This window comes from Trachurus japonicus, chromosome 11 (genome assembly GCF_045865225.1).
Source record: "Trachurus japonicus isolate A0001 chromosome 11, Traja_1.0".
Lineage (NCBI taxonomy): Eukaryota > Metazoa > Chordata > Actinopteri > Carangiformes > Carangidae > Trachurus > Trachurus japonicus.
The window spans coordinates 28,652,012-28,679,306 of record NC_140917.1 but is presented as its reverse complement, the minus strand read 5'-3'; the positions used below and the strand labels follow the sequence as shown (position 1 = coordinate 28,679,306).

The 27,295-nt window shown below is 40.6% G+C and overlaps 1 protein-coding gene across 48 annotated transcripts in view; it reads right to left on the bottom strand.

Annotated features, from left to right (window-relative positions):
- Positions 1-27,295, bottom strand: part of adgrb2 (adhesion G protein-coupled receptor B2) — a 230,935-nt gene that overhangs the window by 95,501 nt on the left and 108,139 nt on the right. For 28 of the 48 annotated variants that reach the window (XR_015037151.1, XR_015037152.1, XM_085792225.1 and 25 more), the window contains 6 exons: positions 20,588-20,668; positions 18,757-18,945; positions 10,440-10,601; positions 4,723-4,887; positions 3,496-3,660; positions 1,340-1,441 (listed from right to left, as the gene is read on the bottom strand). Coding sequence is in view for 46 of the 48 variants with exons in the window: in XM_085792225.1 (XP_085648351.1) it covers positions 1,340-1,441; positions 3,496-3,660; positions 4,723-4,887; positions 10,440-10,601; positions 18,757-18,945; positions 20,588-20,668 (864 nt within the window). In the remaining 2 variants the exon portion in view is untranslated. The remainder of the gene's footprint in view (positions 1-1,339; positions 1,442-3,495; positions 3,661-4,722; positions 4,888-10,439; positions 10,602-18,756; positions 18,946-20,587; positions 20,669-27,295) is intronic. The other 20 variants (XM_085792214.1, XM_085792206.1, XM_085792207.1 and 17 more) reach the window with 2 other exon arrangements.

The following is a 27,295-nucleotide window of genomic DNA, read 5'->3' as shown; positions in this document are numbered from 1 at the left end:
GGCACTGTGATTGGTTGACTGGATGTTAAACCCCATAACACTCCCATAATTAATTGGGAGACTCAGTTTAACCCTTTAAACTGTATGAGTGGTGCAGCACACAGTCTGAAGTGCATGCATGTACTTGCAGCATGCACACGCTTGTGCTTCGGGTCGTTAAAATAGAGCCCATAACGTCTTACTGGCAAGCTACGTGATTCAGACAGGCATGTTTTGATGTCTGAGCCAGTGCCATAGTTTGAAAGATGTAGAGACACACTTCTGCTCTTGGCTTAAATTATGAAGAAGAAAGTGTCTTTAAAAAAAAAAGAAAAGAAAATAGAAAAAAAATCAAGCAGTGTTCTTGTTTCTGCTTTTGAAACTTAAAAGAAAAAGTCTGGCAGCATGCTGTTTGAGAAAGTGCAGTTTAGATTAACGTTACGGTGAGAAGTGAGACACAAATAAGGTTCGACTGCATTCAAACAGGACATGTCTGCTGCGCTAATTAATAGAAGATGCCTGGTAATGCACAAGCTGGAAGTTTTATAATGACTGCCTCTATATTAAAGCTCAAAACAGGAATACTACTTTAAAATTCTGCCATTCTGGGGCAGTGTTTAGCTCAACTGGTAGAGCACCCGCCCCATGTGTTGAGGCTATAATCCTCACTGCAGGCGACCCCGGTTCGAATCCCGCGCCGAGCGGCCCTATCCTGCGTGTCATTCCCCCCCATCTCTGCCTCCCATTTCCTGTCTCTCTCGACTGTCCTGTGCATTAAAGGCAAAAAAGCCCCAAAAAAATACTTAAAAAAAAAAATTCTGCCATTCTGGTAAACCCCATAATATAAAAATATAAAACAACATAACACAATTCCGGCATTTAAATCGGGAGTACACATTGGCTCCAGACACAGGAACACAGCAGATTGTGGATTTTAAAACACAAACAGTTGAGTCATTTAAGATGTCCTGGTTATAACTGATCTATTTTACAGTGCTTCCTGCATGTCTAATGAGATGAGCTGTTACACTGTATTTCCCAGAAATCACTTGAAGTCTAATGTTTATTTAATGATATTTTCTTGGGGATGAAGTATGACTCTCTGTAGGTTTTGTTTTCTCTCAGTGGAGCGAGCTGCTTATGCCACATACTGGGTGGTACCGTCCATTCATGGTTCACAGACTTCATATATCTTATGTTTATGACTGGTTGTGTTGTGTAGAGTAACATGGTCATCATTTATACAGAGAAATTACCGGCCTGCTACAGTACAATCACATATTCACACAATCCGTGATTAATACTTGCTACCAGCCGACGGATAATAGTATATTAGCTGAAGGCAAAAACTGTGACTGACCAGTGGCGTTAGTTGGACACTTGTTGTAGACAGTTTCTCCAGCCGAGGCTCTCTTCCACGACATAGAGAGATTGTGGTCATCTTTACATATCTCGTGAGGAGCTGTAGAAGTAGTTGAGAAAAACACAGAAAAAGTGAAATAAAGCACGATACAGAAGGCGAACAGAAAGAAAAAAAAATCACCACGCGCACACTCCCACAGACACACACATAGCCAGAGCAAAAAAAAGAAAAAAGAAAAAAAGGGAGACAGAAAAGCACAAAAACAAGATTCAAATCAATGTTCTCCTGCAGCAGCTCCCAATCTTATTCCCTTGTACATTGCTCAGTGCTCTCTGTCAGTGTCACTGCCTCAGTACAGTATCTCATTCCCTCTTCATCTTACCCCCTTCTCTTTATTCATCTGTTTTCCCCCCCTCCCTTCTCTTTCATAACCCTGATGAAAAAACGGGGGAGAGTGCTCTGAAGATATTCCGAAGGGGCAGACGAGTGTTGGCAGAGGCAGAGCAGAGAGATGAAGAGGGACGGAGAGCAAAGAGAGAGAGACATACAGAAAGCGAGAAAATTTGATATGATGTTCGCCCTGCAATGCCAACAGACAAGATCCTCGCCTTTTGTGAAAGAGACTTGAGAGCCACTCAAAACAAAGGGGTCAGGGTGGAGGCCGCACTCCAGCATTTATCATCTGTATAGCCCGTCGGAGCTCGACACCAAGCACGCACACATGTGGCACTCGGGGGCTCGCGCAGAAAAACGTGCTTGAGTATTCACCATGCGCAGCGCACACAAAGCTCAGTCAAGAGACATGCTTATTAAAGCGCACTGTTTCCTGCGGTGGCTGACACTCTGACAAATCACACCAAGTGGGCCATTGAACATGTTGCCCTCAACCAGGCAGCGTAATACAGAGCGAAATAAAAGCAGAGGGAGAGTAAGTGAATACGATTTACAGTAAGAGGAGCGATGCGGTGATATGAAGCAGTTTGAGCACCTGCGTTTTTGTTGATTTTTGATATGAGGAGCAGGAAATACGGCTGCAACAAACAGTACACATCCCCTCTTTTTATGTCTGTTTTGTTTTTTTTACATGAGTTGTAATTTTTTTTATTTTCTCATTTAAAAAAAAAATCACACACACACACAAAAAAAAAAAAAAAAACATAATTTGCCCTGTGGTGCCTAAAGCTGTGCATAGAACCGCAAAAAAGGACAAAATGGAATAACTCACAGGTATATAAAGGATAAAAGGAAAGCACTGCAAGGCAAGGACATGCAAAATCAATGAAAAGGCAAAGATGGATGGGGAGAGGAGTTGACAGGAAGACAGACAAGTGACAGATAAAGATGAGCGAAGAAGAGTGCGGCTCTAAAATTGCGATGGAAGCCTTTAGCTATAGTGCAAATCACCTCCACTCTGCCTGACAAATACTGTGCATGTACAGATTGAGCGCACGTACGCACACACACACACGCACACAGTCCTTTTTTCTGTCAGGCGCCCCACTAGGAAGAGATATGCAGAGAAACGCAGCCGCAAAGAACAAAAAAAAGCATTTTACAGACTTTTCAAACAAGAATAATATACTGTATACACATGTGGTATGTGGAGCGGGGGGCAACCACGATACCGACATCCCACCAGTCCGACATTGGCCTCTAACTGTCTAAATGGCAACACTTAATTTTCTATCAACGTCCCATCATTCCGACAATGTTTGCCTCCTATGGTCGGAATGACAGTATTTTTTTCTTTTTTTTTTTTAAACATCCTGCCTTTCCGACAATTCCTTTAATATCGTATTTTTTTCCCCAAAAGACCTACTGGTTGGGCTTAGGCAATGAAGAAAGGAGTTGGTTAAGTTTAGTAAAAAGACCAGGTAGAGGCTACACAGGCAGACTAGTCCCTGTCTGCATAATTACACACAACCATGTGGGTATTTCTCTATCAGCATGTCTTATAGAAGGGAGTCACCTGTTGAGTAACACACATTTCCTAAAAATGTTAAAGCCTTGTTGGAATGCTGGGACGTTCATTCGCATGTCAGAATAGCAGTATGTTGGAATGGCGGTATGTAATGGTGGAATGTCAGAATGACAGCATGTAACCATGTAGAGCAGAGTCTCAGCTCACACACTCGCATAATAGAGTCACTGACCGGGGCACTTCTTCTCATTACAGGACCGGACTTCCTCTCCTGAGCCATCGCAGGGGTAGCCCTGTACACCGGTGCCCTCGCACATCCTGAAGCGACGCTGCCAACCAGAGTCACATGTCTTACTGCAGAGACTCCAGTGGTTCCAGCTGCCCCAGTTACCTCCACCTAGACAGGCAGCAAAGCATCACCAGTAATGGTTAGGGAAAGGGAAGAAAAAGAGGGAAAAACATGAGAATTGTTAATTGTAAATTCAACTTGCAACTTTAAAAGGTACATTGTGTAGGAATTACTCCCATCTAGCGTTGCGGTTGTATATATCGCAAGCAACTCAATCGTATTTTTCATGCTGCATTCACGTGAAATTGGGCAGACAGCAGACGGACGACAGCCGCTGCAGTAACGGCATAAACAAGCCTCTATGTAAACAAGTGGTCCGTCAGCACGAGGCAAAACAATACACGTGACAATATGTTGTCATGGCGATGTCGTATTGTTTACCTGACCCACGTTTTACCGGCTTTCTCTCGACTTCTGTGACTAAAATGACATCTGGTTTGTTACCGACGGCCGTCTGCCCGACTGCAGGTGAATGCAGCATCAGTGTAACGCTCCATTCCTCCTCACTGCGTTACCGCGGTGACTTTTCAGAGACGCCACCTCCACCTGAGCCGACAGCTCCGCTGAGTTTCCGTGGTTTCCTACCGTCACGCTGCCACTGAACGTAAAAACATGGCGACACCACATGGCAGCAGCACCGAGCTTACCCGCTCCATGTAGATATGAACGGCAAATTCAGAGCTTACCCGAACACTTCAGTTTGTTGATGGGGGGGATTACTGATTAATGAAAAACCTACTTTTGAACAAAATAATATATTTTCGTGAATAGATAACAGGAGAAGTTACACAATGTCCCTTTGAGGCAGCAGCTTCTAAGCTGCTTCTTTGCTTCTTCTTTTTTTTTTTCTAGTGGAAGCCAAATTAAAGCCACACAGGCCCATTCTGAAACCCGTGCTCATTAAAACACGCTAGTATTTTTGTGCTCTGGGGGCCTGGACGAAACAGACTCACAAGCCAAATTGGGTCCCAACCCACAAATTGAAAATATGTGAGAGGCAAATCAGAGAAGACCATGAAGATGTTGTTAGATAATGCATGTTCCATGTTTGCATAATAGCGTTTGAGAGCATGTGAGCGTGAATACTAAGCATTCATTTGTACGCCCTACCGCTGCATGAAGGGTTGGTGCATTCTCTGCTCTCCTGGTGGGGGCCCTTGCACTCGGCCCAGCCGTGCACCGACGCACTGCAGCGCCTCTGCCTCTGCTCGGTCCCCGTGTTACAAGTCACACTGCATTTCGACCACGGCCCCCACTCTAACCACTGGCCCTCCACTGGACACAGGGAGACAGAGAGAGAGATAGAGAGAGAGAAAGGGGAAGTGATGGAGGTAGATAAAGAGAGACAGGGGTGTGGATGAAGTTGGAAGGAAGGAGATGGATTTTAAGGGGCATGGGGATAAATTGATTCAGTTTTTGAAGAGAGGAGGAGGAGGATGTGAGAGAGAAGGAAGGTGCGGAGGAAGAAAAGAGACAAGGCAGAGAAAGTGAGTGGGCTATAGGAAAACAGAATATGCAAGACAGAGTACAAATAAATTACAGAGGCTATTTGGTTTTCCAAAAATAGCAACAAACAAACAAACAAACAAACATAACACTTCATGGTTCTACGGCTAGTTTAAATATTTCAATCTGTTATGAAAGAGCTGATTACAATTCCTTTCATGCTTTGTTTTAAAGAGTTCATACAGAGTACAGTCACTTAGATTTTTCATTCACAGTACTATTAGCAAGGAACCACATTTCAACTCTTGACTAGTCTTTGTGGAGAAACAGATATGAAGAGGCAAAAAAAAAAAAATTCAATATAATGCGGTACCGCCTGGCAGACGACGCAAGAATACCAAACAGCTGAAGGAAAGCTCTGTCTCCTACTGTCTAAGGGAGTGTTGCTGGGGTAATTGAGTTGCCAACAAAATGCACATACTGCAACAAAAAGGTAATAATCAAACACACTAAGATGAATCACTTATTGTCTGTGTAGTCAAATATTTGTGGCGTCATTAAAGCAAAAGCTAATGATAGTATAGACAATCGTCAGATCAGTGCCACAGAAACGAACATAACGTTCACGGTGGAAAAACCATGTTGTGAGATCTGTGAAAGTGTGTTACAAATAAAATCCCAGAGTCTAATTAACGGTACCTGGTATATGATTTTGGTTTTTGAACTCTCTGTAAGATTTACTTTATTTCGCCACAGGCTAATTAATGAGCTGTATGCTGCAGCTGAATGTCTCGGGGGTTAAAATATAAAATTGCACCTGCAGCAGCTTAAAATGTGGAGAAAGTTCTAACATTTTCTTCATCCTAACATTGTCACAACAACTGTGGTTTTCTTTACACATGAATTACCTCCACTGAACTGTACATGTAAAATAAATTCTTTGTGCTTTCTCTATACAAACCAACATTTTCCAGTAGCCTAGATAATCATTCAGAATGAGTAACAATCATGTTGGCAGCAGTGTCACTCATGTGTCGCCTCTGGGTTTTTCCTGATGTGGACTTCAGATGTGCTTGAAGTGTCTCTGCTTGTCATATTTTACCACAGAACCTCTGAATGATTACTTGAGGACTAGACATTTGCCTCTGAAATGTACTTTGAATGGACAGTCTGTGGCAGTAAAATAAGCTGTAAACATCCAATTGACACAGAATATCATCACCTTCAAAAGTTGATGAGGCTGATTGCTGAGAGGAGATTCCTTTGTTTGTAGCGAGGTAACAGGTGGAGACTGAACCGTAACAATTAAGCTGCATGCTCTAAAACTAAAACAAACTCTTCAACGAAACCAAAACAGCAATAGCAAGTTTTTTTTTTCTAATGATATTACAACTCAGTTATAATGAAAATAAATTTAATATTCCAGTAACGTGTGAACTATTGCAGGAGAAACTGATCGAGAAGAGAATTATCTGTGTAATCATCACTACATACAATATAGTTCTCATTATGCATGACACATCTGATCCAATGTTAATATAGAAATACTGACTACTGCAAATTAGCTTGACATAATATTACATGTGCACCACTCTTAATTATTGTATTAGTGCTGTACTGTTTAAATGATCAAGAGTAACAACTCAAAGTGAGAACTCTTCTGGTATTGGCTCACAGTGATGTATTGATACACACATTCTACAGAAAGAGGCTTTAAGCAGCAGAGAAAGTGAAGTACAGTGCTGTAAATGTATTTGGCTGCTTTTCCCAAGTGGGAAGACTTTGCCAACTCCCCTTGGTAATGTGGTCAATCATGCTGTGTGCGACTCGCGCAGCGTTCCAACTATCTGCGGCTATCTCTATGTTGGAGGTGACAGGAAGAATTGAAATGTGAAGCTGACATTTCGGTGCCGTAATCCCCTGTAATTTACAGTAAGTGCTTACTCTAAAAAAATGCATTTAACAGACACACAAACCAGAAGAATCTTAATGTTTCTGTCGCACACTACCTGTCACACACTACCAGACACTTGTCCAAGCTCAATCACACAAACACACACACACAAAACAAATGTCAGTAACACATTAATACTGTTTGTATAGAGGAGAAAATGCATTAAGCGCAAAATCTGTACACTCAGAATTATCCCAAAATTATTTTCAGTCACTCTCAGGATCAACATCGCCTTCATGGAAGACAAGCTGCAGTACATTTATAGAAAGACACTTCCCAGCAGGGCCGACAAGCAACATGTCAACAAACAAAGAAGCGTAGCACGACAGCTCTCTGGTAAGAAGCTTTTTATCTTGCCAAAGACACAAAATATATATATATGCCTGTAATTAAGACATCACCATTAATCCCTGCATATGCTTGGCTATAAAAGGACTATTTATATTGTGAGAAAAAAAATGTAGGTGTCAGGGAACTTAAAGGATTTTTCCAGCCAGCTCTCTGCCTACACACGAGTGCCTCTTTAGTTCCTCCTAAAAGGTCTAATACGATCAAATTAATTATTCATGAATGACATTTTTCTTGATTTTACTCTGAGCCTGTCAATTGTCTTTGTGAGATGCTGCAGTTGCCATATTAACATCTACAACACTGCTGCTCACATATGCAGCCATTTGTTTTGATGTGTTCGCTGAGCTTGTGTCTATAAGAGCTGATCCAGTGTCAGGAGGGATGAGGGATTACAGTATGGAGTCCAATTTAAGTGAAGGTAAATCTGCACTTATGTTGCAAACTGTAGTATAGATTAAACTGAGTATGGGGCACAGTTGGCAGTCTACAGAGTATCTGCAATGATATCAAGTCTCTGAGGCACAAACACAAGCACGCACCCGGACACACAAGCACACACACACAGACACACAAACGCATATATATATAGACGAGATGCATCAAAGGTCTATTCTCTGCGCATGGACGTTTCTGGCAAAAGGCCTATGCTGGTATTCATCATTTCAAAAGGACTATTGCCTTTGAACTCCCAAAAGCACGCTGAGTCTGTTGTGATAGACTCACACACACATACACAAACACATCAACCGTATGAAAACACACATACACAGATATCCTTAAGGGCCCAGAAGGAAGAGCCTACCCTTTCTCCCAAACCCTCTCTTTCCATCACTGCTCCCAAAACAGCATGGCAAAACATCCTGGAGGCCATACTTTAGATTACCACGTCTCCACATTCCTCCCTTTTGGAGACAGAAGTTTGCAGCCTCTTTGTCTGGCAATGGGGACAGTTTTGTTTTATTTAAATATTAACCTTATAAAATCCTGCTTTTAAAGATATACATTTAAAAGCAAAAGAATATAAATAAATAATAGACAGACTCCAGCTGCATTTACATAATGTAAAGGCAATATGCATGCACAAAACAGAGGAAAATGATACAGGATTCTTTGCCTTAGCAATAATAAATAAAAAGCACTTACCCTGTGATAATTGCTCGGGCTCTGAGTGATTACATACTGTACAAGCATACACACTGAGACCAAAATCAATTCAGGATATTAATCAGAAAGCAGCCACCAATGCTGTTTCGTACTGTCTTACGTTTTACTGACTGTGTGTCCATTAATGCCATTATTCCAATTTAGTGCAGAAACCATTTATATTTAGCCAACAGAGAAAGCACTGAACAAATTAAATCACTGAAATGAATATTCCTTTATAATGTCAATGCTTTCAAAGTAAGTGGTTTTCTAAAGGGACACTTGAAATACTAAATCAAAATTGAACAGAGTCAATACATATGCCTAAAATATACTTTACATCTTAAAATGCCAAAGGTGCCAGACTGAGTACATCTTAGCATTTACATTTCAGAAGGCAATATGAAGTTTCTATCTAGAACGCTGTTCTATAATAAGTCTGGTCAGATCTACTCCACAGAGTTTACTCTGGTCAATCACTGGTCAATCCTATTCCACTCCAATAGCAGGTTGATGAAGATGTTTGAGCTTTAAAGTCCAAACCAGATTGGAATAAAATCCTGAGGCTCCCTCAACCCAAGAATTAAATGGGGCTGCACCGGCAGGTTATTGCTCTTGACAAGGTATAGGCTCATTTAGCCAAAGCTGCACTGGGGGACTGCTCAGCAATCAACTGGAGGAACTGATGAAGATGAAACTGAGAACTCTAAAAGCAAGGATACAGAACTTTAAGCAACAAACAAGAGCAGGCAGGAAAGAAGCTGCATTCACACCGAGACAGCAGAATAGGGAGAACAGTAGAAAAGCTCCCTTGATTCCAAATTTGCAGCATTTGAGCATCAGTGGGTTGCTCACTCTACCACCCCTGAGCATCAAACCAGACAAAGAGAAATGAAGCCTAAAATAATTATTTGCATTAGTGCATTTCATTTGTTGCAGCTCACTAACAAATCAAAACCAGTAAAATAAACAGTTTTTAGCTCATTTGCAAGATATAATTTGCAAGAAAAGCCATGCTAACTGCTAACAGCGACTAGCTTGATGAGGCTGTAATTTGCAGCAATGGTGTACTGAGAAATGTTTACGTCAGCATGCTAACTCACTTAAGATGGCAATGCTGAGTCTTTGACTTTCAGTAGGATAACGTTTATACTTGAGCATGCTAATATTCATTGCTTAGAATTAAGAGGGTGTTGGTAATAAACCAAAAAGAAAACCAATTCATTAAATTACCACTAGATGATGATAAAGAAAACATCATTCAATAGTTTTCAAGCTATCACAAAACACTGCAGATGAAACATACCTGTTTGAGAAAATAGCCTACATATCACCTTAAAACATCCCCAGCTGATCACTTAGACATATGATAACTTCCATATAACTTTCATTGTAATCTCTAGAACAGTGTAAGCATTAGATGAAATTATGTTCAAAATTCTGTTTTCATTTTCTTGACATTAGCATCAGTGGTTTTTACAAAGGGAACTGGAGTTCTCATTTTATCACACCATGAATCAGGAAATAGCCTAAATACTTTTTTTTTTTTTTTAAATCACCATCTTTTTAGGAGTAAGCTATTTATAAATCATGAGTGTGACTTAATTAGCCAAACTGATTCTATTAGTTATGCCTGAATGTGTATTTTTCTTTCTTTTTACCAGTTTGTTTTCTAGTTTTTGCTAAAGGTATAGGTTTGCATGATTTGTTGTGAAAGCAGCATTTGGCCACATTTGAACAGAGGAGAGAGATTTGGTTAGTACAAGAGCTATAATGGAAGAACACAAAATATGATTGCACATGCATGTAAATTCAAGAGCTGTTTGGCTTTAATCTCTGCGACTTGTATGAAACAAGAAGAAGACAGACCATGCTCGAGTAGGCAAAGAGACATAGAGAGAGGGTGCATCATGTAAATGGGGATGGTACTAACCAGGACACACTGCTATGTTGCAGAGTTTGGTCTGAGTCTCGGGCCGTCCACAAGCCAAGGCCCCGCCTCCGTTCACACACTTCCTGGTTCGCGTCCTGGAGCCCCGCCCACAGGTCACAGAGCACAGACTCCATGACGACCACTCCTCCCACAGCCCATGCACTGCAAACGCCCACGGACACGACGCAACAGAACACGCACAACATGGGGATGAGGAATGAGGGAGGGAGAGGGGGAGGGAGGGAAGGGGAAGGGGCGGAGCATCCCATTGCAGGCAAGAGGGTTAGAGAATGAGAGAAACATGAGATATTAAATGAGTGTGAGCACATTCCTTGAAAAACACAAAGGAGGCGCCCTTCTGACCTCCAAAAACATTCCAGTTACAAAGTAAAAGAGACACTGAGAATGAAGCTGCATATATGTAATTGAATGAAAAGAAATGGAGGTTAGGAATGGACAGTTTTACATTTGAAGTCATGCAGCTCGAGTTATGACAAGGAAATGAATGTGGCAAAGAGCTGTAAGTTATAGTGTTCCATAGTGATCCAAGGACTCCAGTGACTTCAAACACTTCAAGTAGCCGACCAATTAAAGCATTACAAATGTGTTCTCTTCCCTGTTTTATTGCACATTGCATCACCTTTTTGCAGCCGATGAAGGTAAAATTTATGAAAATAGTTTAACAAGAGTTGCATGAAGACTTTGCACACAATGGACCCGACTTATTGAGCGCTACTTCTCTTAGCACTTCAGCTGTGTCTCAGCTATAGGTGACACTGGAAGATTGTGCCATGTAAAAAATAAGACAGACACCACACACCACGCACTACGCACGCAGACACACACACGCTCGCCCCAAAAGATAAATGTGTCTGGTCTGGGATTAGAGGAAAAAGAATGCAGAGGAAATGTGCAAAGCGTGGCTCTAACACCGAAAAGATGAGTGACAGGATTGGTTAATAAGTGTCAAGAAGAAGGGGAATTAAAAACAGAAGAAAATGATAAAACAAGCGATTACAAGCATATTTGAAAGGATAGGAAACAACCTCATAATGTTTGAAATGATTTCAAATGAAAGAACAGAGGCCAGGACAAGGAGCAAGTTATTTTGAAACACTGAGTGAGAGACCAGAGGAGATTAAGCTACGCTGAAAGAGATGGAAGCAAGGGAGTGAAGCAGATTTTGAGAGATGCTGGAAGAGAGATAAAAAGTGAAATATAGAGGGAGAGAGAGACAGAAGGGGGTAGAAAAAGTTAGAGACAGCAGGATGAAGACTGCTGGTCCTGTGTTGAGCAAAGCTAAATAAATCATGGCAATAAATAATTAAGTCTACTCTGTGAAGGAAGGCTCGGAGGAGCTGGAGTAGAAGGCTGTGAGAGAGCGAGATGGTATTAAAGAGTATGACGATATGGAGAGCTGGTAAATACTGAGATATCCTTAAATTCAGCAAAACATGCTACAGTATGTGCTGTACAAAGCAGAATGTTGCAACAGCATTTGTGTTGCCTTTTTACTTCTCTTCAATGAAATGCCTTTTCAAGTATGCTCATTTGTAGATCTATTCACATTTAGCCAAGCTGTAACAAAAGTATGGAGTAAAAAGAGATTTGTTAAAAGTGCTAGTTGTACATTTTGCTAGCAGCATTAGCCTTAGTAGGGGAAAATAATGAATAGAAATAGAGGAAAAAAACAAGAGGGTTGCACTGAGAGACACTGGTTAATGAAGGAGAAATTAAGTTTAATATTGAACTAACAATGTTCTTTCCAGACTGGCAAGTAAACAGCTATTAAAACTGTTAAAAACTTGAGCCAGTAACATTAGACTATAACTACATTATGTCCGGTTGGTTCGCTTGCACGAATGAAACATGATTTGAGTGAGATAAACAGATTGAGCACTTTGTATTATTATATAAAAGAGATGTTGACAAAGGTTTACTTTCTGGACATAATTTGCAGGAGCATAAAGGTAACGAATGGCACTGTATCACAATTTGTTACTGCAAAACTCAAGATACTGCAAGATGTTTAAATTCCAAATATTATTATGTTGAGATTTAAGTATTGTGATCAAATCGTTTGGTGGGTCCTCTGGACATCCGCTTTAGGCTTAGTAGTGAATTACAAAATACTGGTGCATCACAGCCCTGCACCTATATAATTGTGGCTGAAATTCATTTAAGATCTGTTGAGCCTGTAGAGAAAAAGGACTGTTACCAATCTAATTAAGTCAATTAACCCATAGATTTAATGGGCTTTATAATGTTTGCTGCAGTGAACTGAGAAAGCTGTGGCTGTGAAGCAGTTGGTTGTGATGTGAAAGGTGTTATTTTAACACAGCTTATGACTGATGTAGTGAATATTTTCCTATCAAGCACAAAACAAGACCTATTTTCAAAATAACAAATTGAATACATCATGGTAATAATACAATACCACTGGCGTCCTCAAAGTGCAAGTGGTTTTCCTGGCGCTAACTCAATTGAAATTGCAAGAACCTTATCAGACGGCCAAGTCAAACAGACTCTATAATAATACAATAAAAAGCAGGGAAGCTAAAAAAAAAACATACAAATCAGTCAGGGCTCCATCTTTTTTTTTCCTTTTACAATAATTGGTTGTAAGATATTACTTATTCATCCAAATTGAATCTTCAGCTCTCAAACTCAGTACAAGTGTATCTGAAGTCTGACTGTGCAAAGCCAATCAATTAGCCTATAAAATCAACCTAGTAGCTCTGGTGCTAAGGCATTAAAAGTGGAAAATATCAAGTGGATATGGGAACAAGAGAAAAGAAAAGTAAGTATATAAGGGAATTAAGGTGGAAAAACATAACAAAAACGGTCTTTGGATAATAGATTTAGGAGTGTACAGCATAAATATTGGCCATCAGGTGATATTCTTAGTCATAAACATTGCAGCAGAGGGCAATTATATCAAAAATAGTGTCTATGTTGACAACAGCAACTGCATTAACATAATACAGCAAGTCTCAGTTCAGCTGTGCACATTAAAAGGGAGTTTATTGCCATTGGGGAGTTGCAGTCACAGAGGGAGGTGGAAAAGAGCATGTTTACAGCAGCAAGCATGGAAAAAAAAAATCTGATCAGTACTAATCAAACAACAAAGTGACAGATCTATGTCCCACAGCACCCGGTCACAAGCTCATGAAAACAGTTCACGAACTGCAGATTCTGATCTTAGATGGAGAAAAATATGCAGAAGAGGAATCACATAGAATCACTTAAAACTGGCCTGGAATTCTGATGCAAATGCAAGTAAGCTCACACAAGAGAAGATAAAATGTTCATGCTCTTTTTTTTGAACATATACAAACACACTCACATACACTGACTGTAGCAGAGCACACACTCGCTGCTTCAACCAGAATATGGTTGCTGTGTATGTAACAAGGATGCTGAACGTCTGAACATGTAAACTTATGCACCTTTCCAAAATACCTGTATTTTATTTTGTAGGTGTAGCTGTTCATTTGTGAAGCTCATAATGGACAAACAAAATAAGCCTTATAGTGACCCTAACTACCAGCATCATCTAGGTTTATAATAACACAGCATGGCTGCATTATTTAAAACTGTGTATGACTGTGTGTGTAAGTTTGTGTGTTTGCCATCTGTATCAGTCTGTCAGGGCTTCATGACTGCATCCTTGCATGCAGCCCCCCCTCATCTCATGCTTGAATGACTACTGGAAGTGCAGTGTTGAAGCATTTGACTACGCGCTGACCTCAACATACTGTGCTCATAATGCACCATTGTTTTAAATGTCACTGAAACTATGGCAGCAGGAGCTGAATAGAACAGAAAGTGGGGGTACTACTTCACTTTGCACGCTTTGGGGCATGAAAGACTTACACCCCTGCACATTATTCCAAAAGAGAAAAGAAGAAAAAAAAAAGTTAATTTGCCGGCCCAATTACCACCTTGTTTGCTTTGTCAAGAGCCAGACCATTACTTAAAATTGATTATCTGTATCACCTTAATTTAGGATTTTAACCATGGAAAAACGAGGAGAAAAAAAATGTCCATTTTCACCTCATTGGCTTTCTGTCCAAGCTACTTTCCTTTGATGTTCTCTAACTTGTGCAGACACACACACACACACACACACACACACACACACACACACACACACACACACACACAAACACACAGGCATGCACGGAGAGATGCCCTGAGACATATCCTCCCACACTCACACTCATAACACACCCATACTTCTAAGTCTTAAGTTATTCACAAACACAAATAAATGGTAAAAAAAAAAACACACACAACAGAGAATTCTGGCAAATCCAACTACAGTACTAAATTAAGTATGCAGACTGCACTCTCCCCACCTGAGGACACACTGAGAAAATGTGTGTATCTATGTGTGTTAGCTTTTGCCTTGTGTGCCTTGTGTATTTGTGGTTGAGAGTAAAAGCATATGAAACAGAATAGAGGATTTGGTTAAAAACATTTCACTTGCAGATCTTTCAGAAAAATCAGCAAGTTCCTGCAACACGCTCAAGTTTGCGTGTGTGTCCTGACTTAATGCTTGTTTATGACTTCCCATCAAACCAGGGGGAGACGGGGCTTGAATCCAGCACATAGAAGATTAACAAATCAAACAAGCATGCAGATTATACCCCAAATAAGGTAAAAGTTTCAAAAGAAGAAGAAAAAGACTTTTTAAAAAGCCAATCACATGGAGTTCATTAAACACTTCTATTTCTCTATGCTACTGCCCCCAGATCCCCAGTCTACTTGAATTTGGTGAGATCCCATTTAGGCAGTCCCTGGTGTGGCCCTCCGCCCCTCCAGAACCACGTCAGAAAACATCAGAGGAGTGGGGAAAAAATGAAATAATAAACGGAACATAACACAGCAACCAATATCCCATCAAAGGAGCGGCTGAGGATATTAATATCGACACAGAATAGAAAATGAGGCACTTAGACATACAAATCGCGTTGGCACATTTGCATAAAAACAAGATTAGCATATGCACCGAGAGGGAAGGAAAATGTTCCTCTCGCTTCTCTTGTATTTCTTTTTTTTTCCTGTCTGTTTTTTTTTTTTTTTGTGGGGTTGAGATGCATCAGGAAATGTTGACTGACTGACTGGCTGCAAAAGTGTATGTATGACAAAAATGTACACATATATACTTCATGGGAAAACTCACACAAACACATGCAGTAAAGCTCTTCCACAGATGCACAGAAAAAATAACTAATTGAAACTTAAAAACCCTTTAAATAGCAAAGGTGCAATGGTGGAACACACTACACAAATACTGCACATGTCGGTACATGTGAGTACACACACAAAAAAAAAAAACACATACAATATGTGGCACTTAACTTTCAACAAAAGCACACTATGTATAAGTGTACGTTGCCATTACTGTGCATAAAAGCTCTGTGGGAACAGTGATGTCTGTATGGATAGAAAGCACTTACATGATGAGGACTAACTGATTGGCTTTTCTATTCCATCTCTGCTGAACTGCTCCACCTGTGTTACAGAGCACACAGCTGCTTCCCCTGCACTTTTCTCAACTGACCTGCATTTATGAGCTCCAGCTCTATGGATGTGATTTGGACTTTTTACATCTATTTAAACAACAAACAGACTTTATTCCACAGACCCCACATAAAGCATAGTTGAGTGGCATCCCTAGCTCTCTATTAAACATTTAAAAGGCATAATGCATTATTTGGTAAGAGTTACTTGTTTTTTTAAGATTATATCCACCAACCTTTAGGCAGCTGCCTGATGCCTGGTCCAATAACGCAGCACTATGGGCTGACTGTTGACTGACATTGAGACATTTGTAACCAACTCCTGATTTTTATTCCATACAGTATGTCTTCAAATACATTACGCTCATCCTTCAGTAGTATTATTAGAATGCTGCGTATGGAGTACAGAGGTGCCACGTCCTGTGATCCAGTCTCCTGCCTATTATTGGGGTTAGAGAGGGCAGCCCTACTGTCTGCCTGCCCAAATGAGAGACTGCACTTTTCAGGTTCTCTGGCATTGAAAGGACAATACACGGGTATATGTGCCCCTCAGACAGAACCAGACCACAGAGTCTCCAATCACTAAACAGTCAGGAGGAAGCTGGGACAGCATCATGATTACTGGCTCCATTCATATGCACAAAACTGGTGCCATTGCAACACCATTGTACCATTTAAGCCTTGGGCAACTGGCTAATTCTCTCAACTCTGGGCATGATCAGGTATAATCTTGTTTCCTGACACAGAAAACAACAGAAATGTTGTCTTTTTTATTCCTCACATCCTCAGTTTATATCTCACTAAAGGTCTCCTCTTAGCAGTGGGAGAGTAGTCTGGGCATGCAGTCACAAACACTATAATTTTCCATTAAATCTGCTTTCATCATCATTGGAGAAATAAGCATCAGTTTGACCACTGACTGCAATGACATTAAGGAGGCTTTGCCACTTTCCCCTGTCGTCTTTTTCTCATATTGTGAAATTTAATAAATTTAGCTTTACACTTTACACTCCCCATGTTTTATTTTAAGTTGGTTTTAAATGGTAAAAACTCAATATAGTTTTATATCTCCTCTCTCTGGCTTTTGTAGTAAACAACCAAATTGTCTGTACTCACAAATAAATTATGTGAGACCAACCTAGTCACAGGACCCAGCAGGCTGCTAAGGCTTATCCATTTAAGAAAAAACACTACAAATCACTACAATTATATCAACTATTGTAGATGAAGAATATAGTATAGGCTCAATTTGAAAATACTTCCTTAAAGCTATGGTCTACCATTTGGAAGACTGGTAATTATTATTAACATCGTTTATACAGCGATTATGGTCCTGTAGTCCGATATGAATAGCAAAAGAACCAAAAAAATCCATTCAAATAATGTTCCACAAATAATATAGATTAACTGAAGAAATGTAAATAAAGGTAGCCACCTTAAAACAGTTGCCTCAAATCAACCTGTGTGGGTTCAGACTGTAGCAGTGCATTAAGTGGAGGTAACAGCAGCCAGGCAGGAGAGAGAGCCAGTGCTATACAAGATTTCACTCCCATTGCAATCAAGGCAATCAAACCAGAGCAGGACAGGCAGTACTTCACAATTTCATCTAGCAAAGACCTACACAGGCAATCAAATCAGAAGCAGAGCTGGCATTATTCAGGATGACTTGTGCACAGGTTCCCTTAGTGACTTAATCTGGCTCGACTGTGTTGTTGTGTGCTGCCGAGGAGAAACAGATGAGACGCACTTCTTTTTGCTGCTGCCTGTTTTTACGTCAAGTACTGTAGACATGGTTGAATACATCCACCCTGACTGGCAGACCATGTGTGCAGAGTAGAATTAAATGTGACAGATTAAATACATTTTGGAGCCGTTACTGCATCTTAAAAAAACACAAAATTCTTCTGAAGCTGAAGCACAAGTGTGGTTGTAGTTGTCATTTTGAGAGTTTTATGTGCTTATCACTGTGATGCAAATACTGACTTCCATTGCAAAGTAGATCATCCTCAGGTGTGTGCTAATTTTGCACTGTTAGATCAGTTTCCTCCCCAATATATACAGACAAAAGACACTGATATACACAAAGACTGGATTGGGAAAATGGGAACAATGCTGGAAGAAAAGCGAGAGTGCAGGAGAGCTAAAGACAGAGAAGCCAGGATGTATGAACTTCTGAGCTGTGGCAAGTGTAATAGACTTGCTGACATGGAGCTCAGGTGTCATGTCTGACTATGTCTCAGTCTCTGTCTCTCTCTCTCAGTTGGCCAGTGGTGTGAATTGAAATTGAAATGTCGTTCTCATTCTGAAGGGGTTTTTTTTCCTCCTGCAGCATGGTTAGATTATGTTCTAACTGAGCACATCCCATGTGATATGAGTGGCTGTGTATACTGCCAACTGCCTACTGCTAAAGTTTCATAGCATTATTTCTCTCAGCTTTACAGCTTTCTTTCTAACAACACATGGTGGCTTAAGGCTGCATTTTTGAGTGTTTTCACATGCTGCATATCTGTCCATGATATAAAAAACACACACACGTATAGCCAAACCACTTATTTTCCCCCTGCTTCGGGTCACAAAGGTCAGGGACTTTTCCCAGCATGCACAGCAGGGAGACAAGCACCCTGGAGAGGTAGAGCAAATCACTCACAGCGAGTTCCGGCTCCTTGCTTCTCTAAGTGCAAGCGGCATCACACAAACAGCCCAGAGATGAAGGCTGAACCCTCATCATCATTCCTGCTGTGAGAAAACACTACGCACCAGTGGGTGCCACCTGAACTGAGGAAACTTACCTGAGCCTATGATCCCAGGTTCACCAGGACAGGACGCCGTGTTGTTGCACATCCGGGTTTCCCTCAGGGCGCCGCTGCACAGCGTCCCGTAAGGAGACGAGACGCACGATCGCGTCCTCACTTGCCAGCCTTGTCCACATGTGAGTGAACACACGCTCCACTGTGACCACTCCTCTGCTGCGGGGTCACCTGAAGAACGAGCGAGGTGAAGATGCAAGAAAGTTCTTTATATCCTCATTTATTCCCACACTGCTAGTGTGTCTATGGAGCACAGACAATGAAGAGCAGAAACCCTGGTGCTCAGTCTGTGGCTCTAAAACTGAAGCTGTTTTGTGCGATATCTAACTGTTTATGTTGAGTAATTCTTCAAAAAATATTGCTATATAATAAAAGTCTTACATGGCCATGACAAACAGATGCATGTCTATTGTACTGTATGACAACTCTTGTGCCTTTTCAGCTGCGAAACTGGAAACATGTTTGCTTTATTGATTCCCGTTAGCGATTTTTCAGTTTTTGTAGTCTCTGAAATAAAACAAAAACTTCCATCTTATTGGCTATGACACAGCTGCAATATTACGCCAATAAAGAAAGACAAAGAGAATCATAATCTATACAATTGTCGAGAGAAAAGCCTGCGAGTGACAGATGATGAAAAGGATTTGTGCTTACAATAACCAAACAGACTTTCTGTAGTTAAAAAGAAAGAAAAAACACTTTTTTTTCTCCTTTGTTCCTCAGCGAAAGACACATATCAAAGCCTAAACTCATCATTTGCAGGATATAAGACAGCTTTTCTTGTGTATTTATGTGGTATTTTTTCATTGTAAGTCACACAGTCCTAGAAGCCCAATATATGACATTCCTGCACACCATGTAAATATGGATGATTTTGATTTGAGCCCCTTGATGTGAATAAACACTGAATATTCACGAGGACGATCATCATGTTAGAGGAATGTGTTTTAAGGTGATACTCAAAGATATTAATTCTCATGGAATTATGGTAACATGCATTATCTCACTGCTAAAGGGCTTTTATCCCCACGAGCCTGCCTGTGGATGTGAGTGTTTTCTTTGACTATGAGTTTCAGCACCCATACATTATTTTGGTGTTCAGACACGAGTGTGTGATTGTGTGTTCTCCAGGCGGCTGCGGAGACTGCTCCATTGTTCCCTCTGTGCTACGCCCTTGAAAAGCGAAAATTACGAGTGAAAGCGTTCTGCTTCTTCTTCCTCTTTCTAAATTGTTTATGAGCGCCGTGTCCTTTGATGGAGGCATCATCACATGGCAAAGAAGGAAATCAAATTAATTGCATGTCCGTTAATCGCATTACATCTTCATTAACATGCCGTGAGTCAAGGCTTAAGCTCATCACATATGCCTGGAGGAATGGAAGAATAGGAGAGAGACGAGGAAGGGGAGGGGGGGGCAGAGAAGAAGGACAAGACGGAGCCAGGGGTTTCCCTCGCGGTAGGGACTCCCTCCTCCACTCAGTAGTATAGTACCAAGTATTGAAATGTGGGTTCCTGTACTGTATGTGTATATGTATGAACATGGGATGTGAACAGCTGAAATCAGATGTATATGTGTTCTAGTGCAGCTGAAGTAGCCAGCATGTAACACTGTCTATCATCTCATGAATAATTCAATCTTTCTCTCTTTAATTCTATTAATTATGTACAATTTTAAGTCTTACATTTTACATATTCACAAATGCTAATGTTCAACTTCAGTTTGTGTCAGATTCAAAAAAAAAAAATAGTAACTGTAGTTATCTTTTAGTGCAGCCCACGAAGGTCAGCTCAGTCAAACATTCACATTACTCACCTGTTTGTGCCTGAAACACACCTGGCTGGTCAGCTGATCTTGGTCTTTGGGTCTTCACCTTCAGATCGTCATCATATGGATCTGAAATGGGAAAAAAGAATGGGCTCCACTTGAATTTATCTGTTTTTCCCTCATGTACACGAAGTTGTATATTTCAATATATTTAATCCAGTAAGAGGTGTGGGACGATTAAGTCTTGGAGATGCCTGGTGTGTTTACAGAACACGACACATTATTGTGACATAGCATAAAGAAACACGGTTTTAAGGCTTTAGCAAATAAGTGTTCATCAGCAAACACACCCACTTCGCACATTCACAGAAGTCAAAAAAGGCAGGTTTTTAGTACATTCAAAACACGACTCTGGCAAAAATAAAAAATACAACGCCTACATTCCCTTGGCTTGATCCTTGTAACAGAATATTTAAAGAACACGCTGTTACACTTCAGCGCACAAATCACACAGTGGCAGATAACAGAATGTCAAGTCTGCAGTATAATCTCAGAAAATCAGGAGGAAAGTCAGTTCTGACGGGCTCATTATCTTAGAGGGAAAACATGAAATGTCAATAAAAAAAATATACATATTGAAATTCAGTCAGAAAAGATTCACACAAGCAAAGTAAGCAACAGAAAATGTATATTAAATTGTGCAAATATATATAAACAAACATATATGCAACTATGCAGCCACGTTTTCTATTTTATCAGAGAAATCAACTGAACTCAAATGCCTCACATGAATGATGAGCATCTGTGGAAAAGGAACGATTGCCTAGAGAGGGAGTATGGCGAAAGTGAAATCATGCAACATATCTAAGTCGGTTTTTATCTCATTTGGTACAAACATACGGAGGCATGAGCGCAGACTGTTATGTTCTGTGCAAATGGATTTGTAGGCTTAGTTGCAGCAACACAAGACTTAATCAACTCCCTCGGCAGGGAAACAATCTTTGATTTAACAGATCTTTTTCACTTGGGTATTTTTTGCCCATGGGATTTTTTGTGGTGGCTGCATTTACTCAAAGAAGCTGCAACATACAGCGTATCTAACATATATTATCCACGTTAGTAGAGTGTGTGTGTGTGTGTGTGTGTGTGTGTGTGTGTGTGTGTGTGTGTGTGTGTGTGTGTGTGTGTGTGTAGATGACGGAGGGCAAAAGAGATTGACACCCAAATTTACTTTAGACTGTATCAAAAAGTTGACCAAAGGAAAACACACTAACAGTACAATTTCCCAGCATTCATGCTTTTTGTTGTGTTGGCTGAGGCTCTGTCATGACTGCTCAAATGCCCATCGCAACCAGACCTCCAATTTGTCCTTTTCCAGAAACAACTTTTTTTTTCTTTAAACTCTCTTCCGTTCATTCTACCTCACTCGCCCTCCCAGTTGTTGTGCGTGGGCTGCTGCTTCTCAGCTTGAACACTTCAGCACATGAACAATGTAATAATTTGGTTTGTCTGTTGTGTAGATGATATCTGCAGCTGTCTAGTGCATGGGGGAAAGAAATAACCATTGTATCCATGTGTGTGTGTGTGTGTGTGTGTGTACTGCTATTTTCACTTTGTTTCAAAAGTTGGTGCAACAGTACAAAGAGAGTGCTCGGGATTTTAGGAGAAAATAAAACATTTTTCAATTTTCACCTTATCAATTCACCGCCAACAAAAACAACAACAAAAGAAACACAATACTGCTGCATCGTGTTTGACAATAGAAAAAGGAAGAAATGCACATGCCAAGAGATATGGCACTGCTGAAGTTTTCAGGTCAAATGATTAGTTGCTTTGCTGCACATTTTACAGTTATATTTTAATATTAAAACAAACATTAACCCATCCATTATCAAAGGTTCAACTTGATACAGTTTACTTGAAACAACACTCATCTTTATCATCATCATCATCACCAAAATAACACAACTCATCGTCCTGACCATGACTCAACATTCATAAGCGAAGAACAGAGGATGGTACAACAACTGAGATTTAAGTGCAACAGGAGATTTTCACATGAGAAACAAGTGGTACAAGCAAATGGAAAGAAGATGGACAGCTATGAGAGTGGAATGGTTGAATTAAACAGGAAAACAGCCTCTGTTTGGCCATGATATTCCCATCACACGCTGACAGAAAACATTTTATTATCGCATTGTCAAGCAGATATACTGTAGCTACAGTATATCCCCAGAGCCTGAGCTAAATCCAACACTAAAATCCATCAAACCTCTAAATAAATGTCATTTTTAACAAAAGAAGCAGGGTTCTCTCTGTCAGTATGCAAATGTACACCTTACAACAACTGTCCAAATATGATACCGTAAAATCACTTAATTGATTAATTATCCATTTTAAACTTTAAACTTTTTTTTCTACTTTTTTTATTCTTCTTTGCTCCTGCTTTTAACTTTGTGTTTTTGTTTTTATGTTGTTTTATGCTGTTCTTTTTAAATATTTTGTCTTATGTAAAGCACACTGAGTTGCCTTGGTATGAAATGCGCTATATAAATAAAGATGCCTTGCCTTATTTAGAGGCTGCATTCCGGTGCCTGATAGACTCACATTATATGGATATACACGGCTCTCGGCTGGATCTAATTTGGTCGGAACAACTTGTAATGACACCAAAGTTATCTGGGTGAGTAAACGATCGTATTTTATGCTAGAAATAAGGTCCAGATTGTAAAAAAATGGCAATTCCCCTTTAAAGGCGAAAAAGCCCAAAAATTTTAGAAAAGAAGAAAGAAAGAAAAGAAATCACAATGAATTCCAAGTAGTAAATTTGCCACCTGTATGTTGAGTGTACCATGGTCGAGTAAATTGAGGTTGAGAGGCACAGCAACCCTAACTTAAAGTCCCCCTTCCGCGACCCTTTTTGGTCATTTTAAAACCAGCTCATTAGCCATGCACATTAGCAATGCACCTCTGGAGGGTGGGCGGAGACTGCGCTGCTCTGCACCCGCCCAGCCACCTCCTCGCACCCCACCCCCCGCTTGCTGACAGCTGGACATTGTACAATTACAGATTCAGCGCGTTTAGCGTAAAACTGCACACTGGGATTCGATCCCAGACTGGAACATAGTCCTTGCTCACGGTGGAAGCTGCTCTACCAGGTGAGCTATACCTGTTATACCTTGTCAGCTCCACCGAGCTGCCAAGCCTTTCACCTCTGAGCCAGATGCAGAGCGGGGCGGGAGCTTGTAGCACTAGTGCCCTCCCTGGGGTTGTGACGCATCAGCTCCAGTCTCCCTGAAACGGCCAGTTTGCGTCTGCCATTGGTTCACAGCAATTTGAAGGCAGAAAAACTCAGAAATGCAATTTTGCACTTCATTTTCTGCTGATATGACCTCTAACACAAGAAAAATGCCACAGGAACATGTGAAAAGCACCAAAAACACGATTTTCATGGGAGGGGGTCTTTAAGGGGCGGGGCTTAGCAAACGATCAATTCCAAGTTCTCCTAATCCTCCTCAGATTCCTCCTGCTGGTCCTGTCTGCTAACAGGTGCCACAAAGCTAGCAATGCTGCTCATGTTCTCAGCAAAACCTGTGCTGCCAATACAGCATTACAACCCCACTGATCCACCATAGAGCGTCTGGCAGGTTTAAGGTCTGACTGTCAGCCTGCTGAAAGGATTCATGGGTAACATCAGTAGGAAACCATCCAATGAGACAACAAGACTTTCAGCGACTTAAAATAAAGTTTTGGAATTCAGCTTTCACAAAATGCATTGATTTATTTTAAAAGCAACAGAGGAATGGCCGGTCCAGATCTGGGAGTTTCTGAATCATTATCTGACAGAAGCTGGCACAAATTAAGCCCTGTGTGTGTGTGTGTGTGTGTGTGTGTGTGTGTGTGTGTGTGTGTGTGTGTGTGTGTGTGTGTGTGTGTGTGTGTGTGTGTGTGTGTGTGTGTGTGTGTGTGTGTGTGTGTGTGTGTGTGTGCGTGTGTGTGCGTGCAGAGGTATATTCTACACCTCTGTGCTTCTGAGAAATAGAGGTCAGTGAAGCAGGACATAGGAGTAATGCCTCACATAAAATGACCAGTGGCCACTGTTTTCCTTCTATCTCTTTATTTCCCTCTCTCTCATTCACTCTCTCTCTCTCTCTCACTGCCTTTGTTTGTCCCTCTTTTTTCTCTCTCTCTCTCTCTCTCTCTCTCCACTTGGTCTACGGCACAAAAGAGGATTTAGATGGACACTGGTGAGGAGTCCAGCACAATCGAAAGTAAAGATCAATATGGATAAAGCCCTGAGAGGACTGACCTTTACAAACCCCACTATATTGTTTAATGTTCTCGACTGCACTTTAATGGACATATCATCACACACTTCATCAAGTCGTCTTGCCCTCTCTCATCTTTACTTTTTTTCACCTATTTCAGCTGTTTCTTCATCTCCAGGGGAATGTATTTTCCATCTATAGCTGGCAGGATCACTTCCAGTTGTGTGCAGGGTCAATAATCCTGTGATAGGTCGGGAGCAGAGGTGGAGATACAATGTCTTACTTGTGGTTTTAGTGTCATTTGACTCAAGTGTCACCGAAGTAAAAATACATTTGAGAATTTTCCCTTGACAATAATCATGGGAAGTCACTGGTCTGAGCCAAAACATAGCCAGATACACGGTGAACCAGTCCAAATCGTAGAAACCTAGAAATACTTAGGAACCATATTTGACTCTCATCTTAAATTTGACAAAAACTCAGAGTCACTTGTCAAACGGGGACAACAAAGAATCCACCTGATGTGGAAACTAAACTCTTTTAGTGTTTCTAAAATCATATTTTATGTTCCTTTTATCATTCTTTTATTGAGAAGTCTTTTAACGTTCTCTTTTATTTGTTGGTTCAATGGTCTGTCAGCGAAGGTCAAGAACAGTCTCAATCAGATCGTCAGAGTCTGCTCCAAGATTATTGGAGTCCAGCTAACAGACCTGAGTGTGCTCCGGAAAAAACATGTGGTCCAGAAAGCAAAATGCATCCTGAAGCAGAGAGACCATGTCAGGTCTGGTGAATCTACTCTGATGCCCTCAGGGCGACGCTACTCTGCCCCCCTGAGGAAGACAAATCACGACTCAAATTCTTTTATCCCTTCAGTTATTAGGTTGATGAATGAATTAGGTTTGTCATCTATTTATTTACTTGCATATTTGCACATGTACATGACATCGCTGTTGGGAACCATGAGTTGAACTGATTTACTGAAAGTTGAGTGTCAGAGTTGTATGTCCAATGAATGATTATTGTGGGAGTTGAAGCTTTTAGCCAGGTTAACTTGACTCGTGCACCTTTACTGCATGGAAAACATGTCCACAGGACTCGGTGTAAAAAGATTAGAAAGAATGTATTTATTCCTTGTTTCCAAATGTATCCAATTACAGGAGTAATCCAAAATCAAAGTTTTTCTCATTCAAAAAAGGCACTACAGTAAGAAAACTGTGTGGCTCAGTCCTCACCAAGCCTCAACTGCCTCTGTCCTCTTAAAGCGACAGTAACATAGGTTACAAAAAATCCTTTTTAACTTATTATGAATTAAATCACATGAATTGTACTAATATTTTGCCTATTTTAATCAACTATTTATCCAAGCAAATCAATTATTTATTTACACTCATATGAACTTTACGATATAAACAAACAAAACATGTAGAAGCACACAAAACACACTTTGGCTCCCACAATTGTTGTATGTGTTGTGCGTTTTCTTTTCCAACTTAATTGAACTGGGAGCTGTAAACTGAATTGCCCGTATGGGATAATAATGTTTTCTGAACTGAGTCCATAAAAGTCAGGGTCTGAACCTGCCTTCAAACAGCTGATTTACTTGATGCTGAAAGAAGAGGGCTTGAACTGAGGAGCATCTCATTCCTGCTTTTGAACCTATTTTATCTCTCTCTTCCTCTCCAGGAGAATGAATTCTCCCTTTACAGGTGCATGTGGTAGTTAAGGTCAATAATATTGCAATTTGCCAGGAGCAAAGGCTGCACTGTGATATTTTAGGTGCACGGTTTCTACTGAAGAACATACTGTAATGGATGCATCCGAGTTATTATGAGGTTATGGGTGTCTGTGTGTTCAGAGTTCAGTCATCAAGCAAAGGATAAAATGAATTCTTTAAGTGCAGCTATTTTGATTTCCATGGTGTAAATAAACTGTTAGTTTCAACCCTATGACCTTGCCACTTCAGCTACCTATGGCGATGATTTGTGTGAGGCAGCTTATCATAAAATGTCTGAGCTTATTGTAAAATGTCACCAAGGTGGGTAAAGTGCATGTCAAGTCGTAAGCTGTGACATTTCTGTTTAAATGAATGTTGTTATTTTGAATCCCTGTTTCCAACTGGGAAATTGCAGGTAAAAAGATACAACAATGCTGGTCCCACAGTTCTGGTTTTTCACGGCTGACCATTTTGTTTTCCAAGTTGGAACCAAACTGTGAAGAATAAAGCAACAGTCCACCTCTTTCTTCAAGGTTTTCTCCTCCTCACAAAGAATCAGTTAAGTATGTGGGACAAAGCCCTGCTGAGCAGCGTCACTCAGCAGGCAGAGGTGTTTATCAGTTTCTTCGTTCGATGCGAGGAGTGTTGGTTACACCCTCAGTCAACACACACAAGCATGGAGACGTTTACGCGGCAGCACATAGAAGATCTAAATACACAAATGAGAGATGACACCAAAACTCAAATATACCTTGATGTGGAACACACACACCC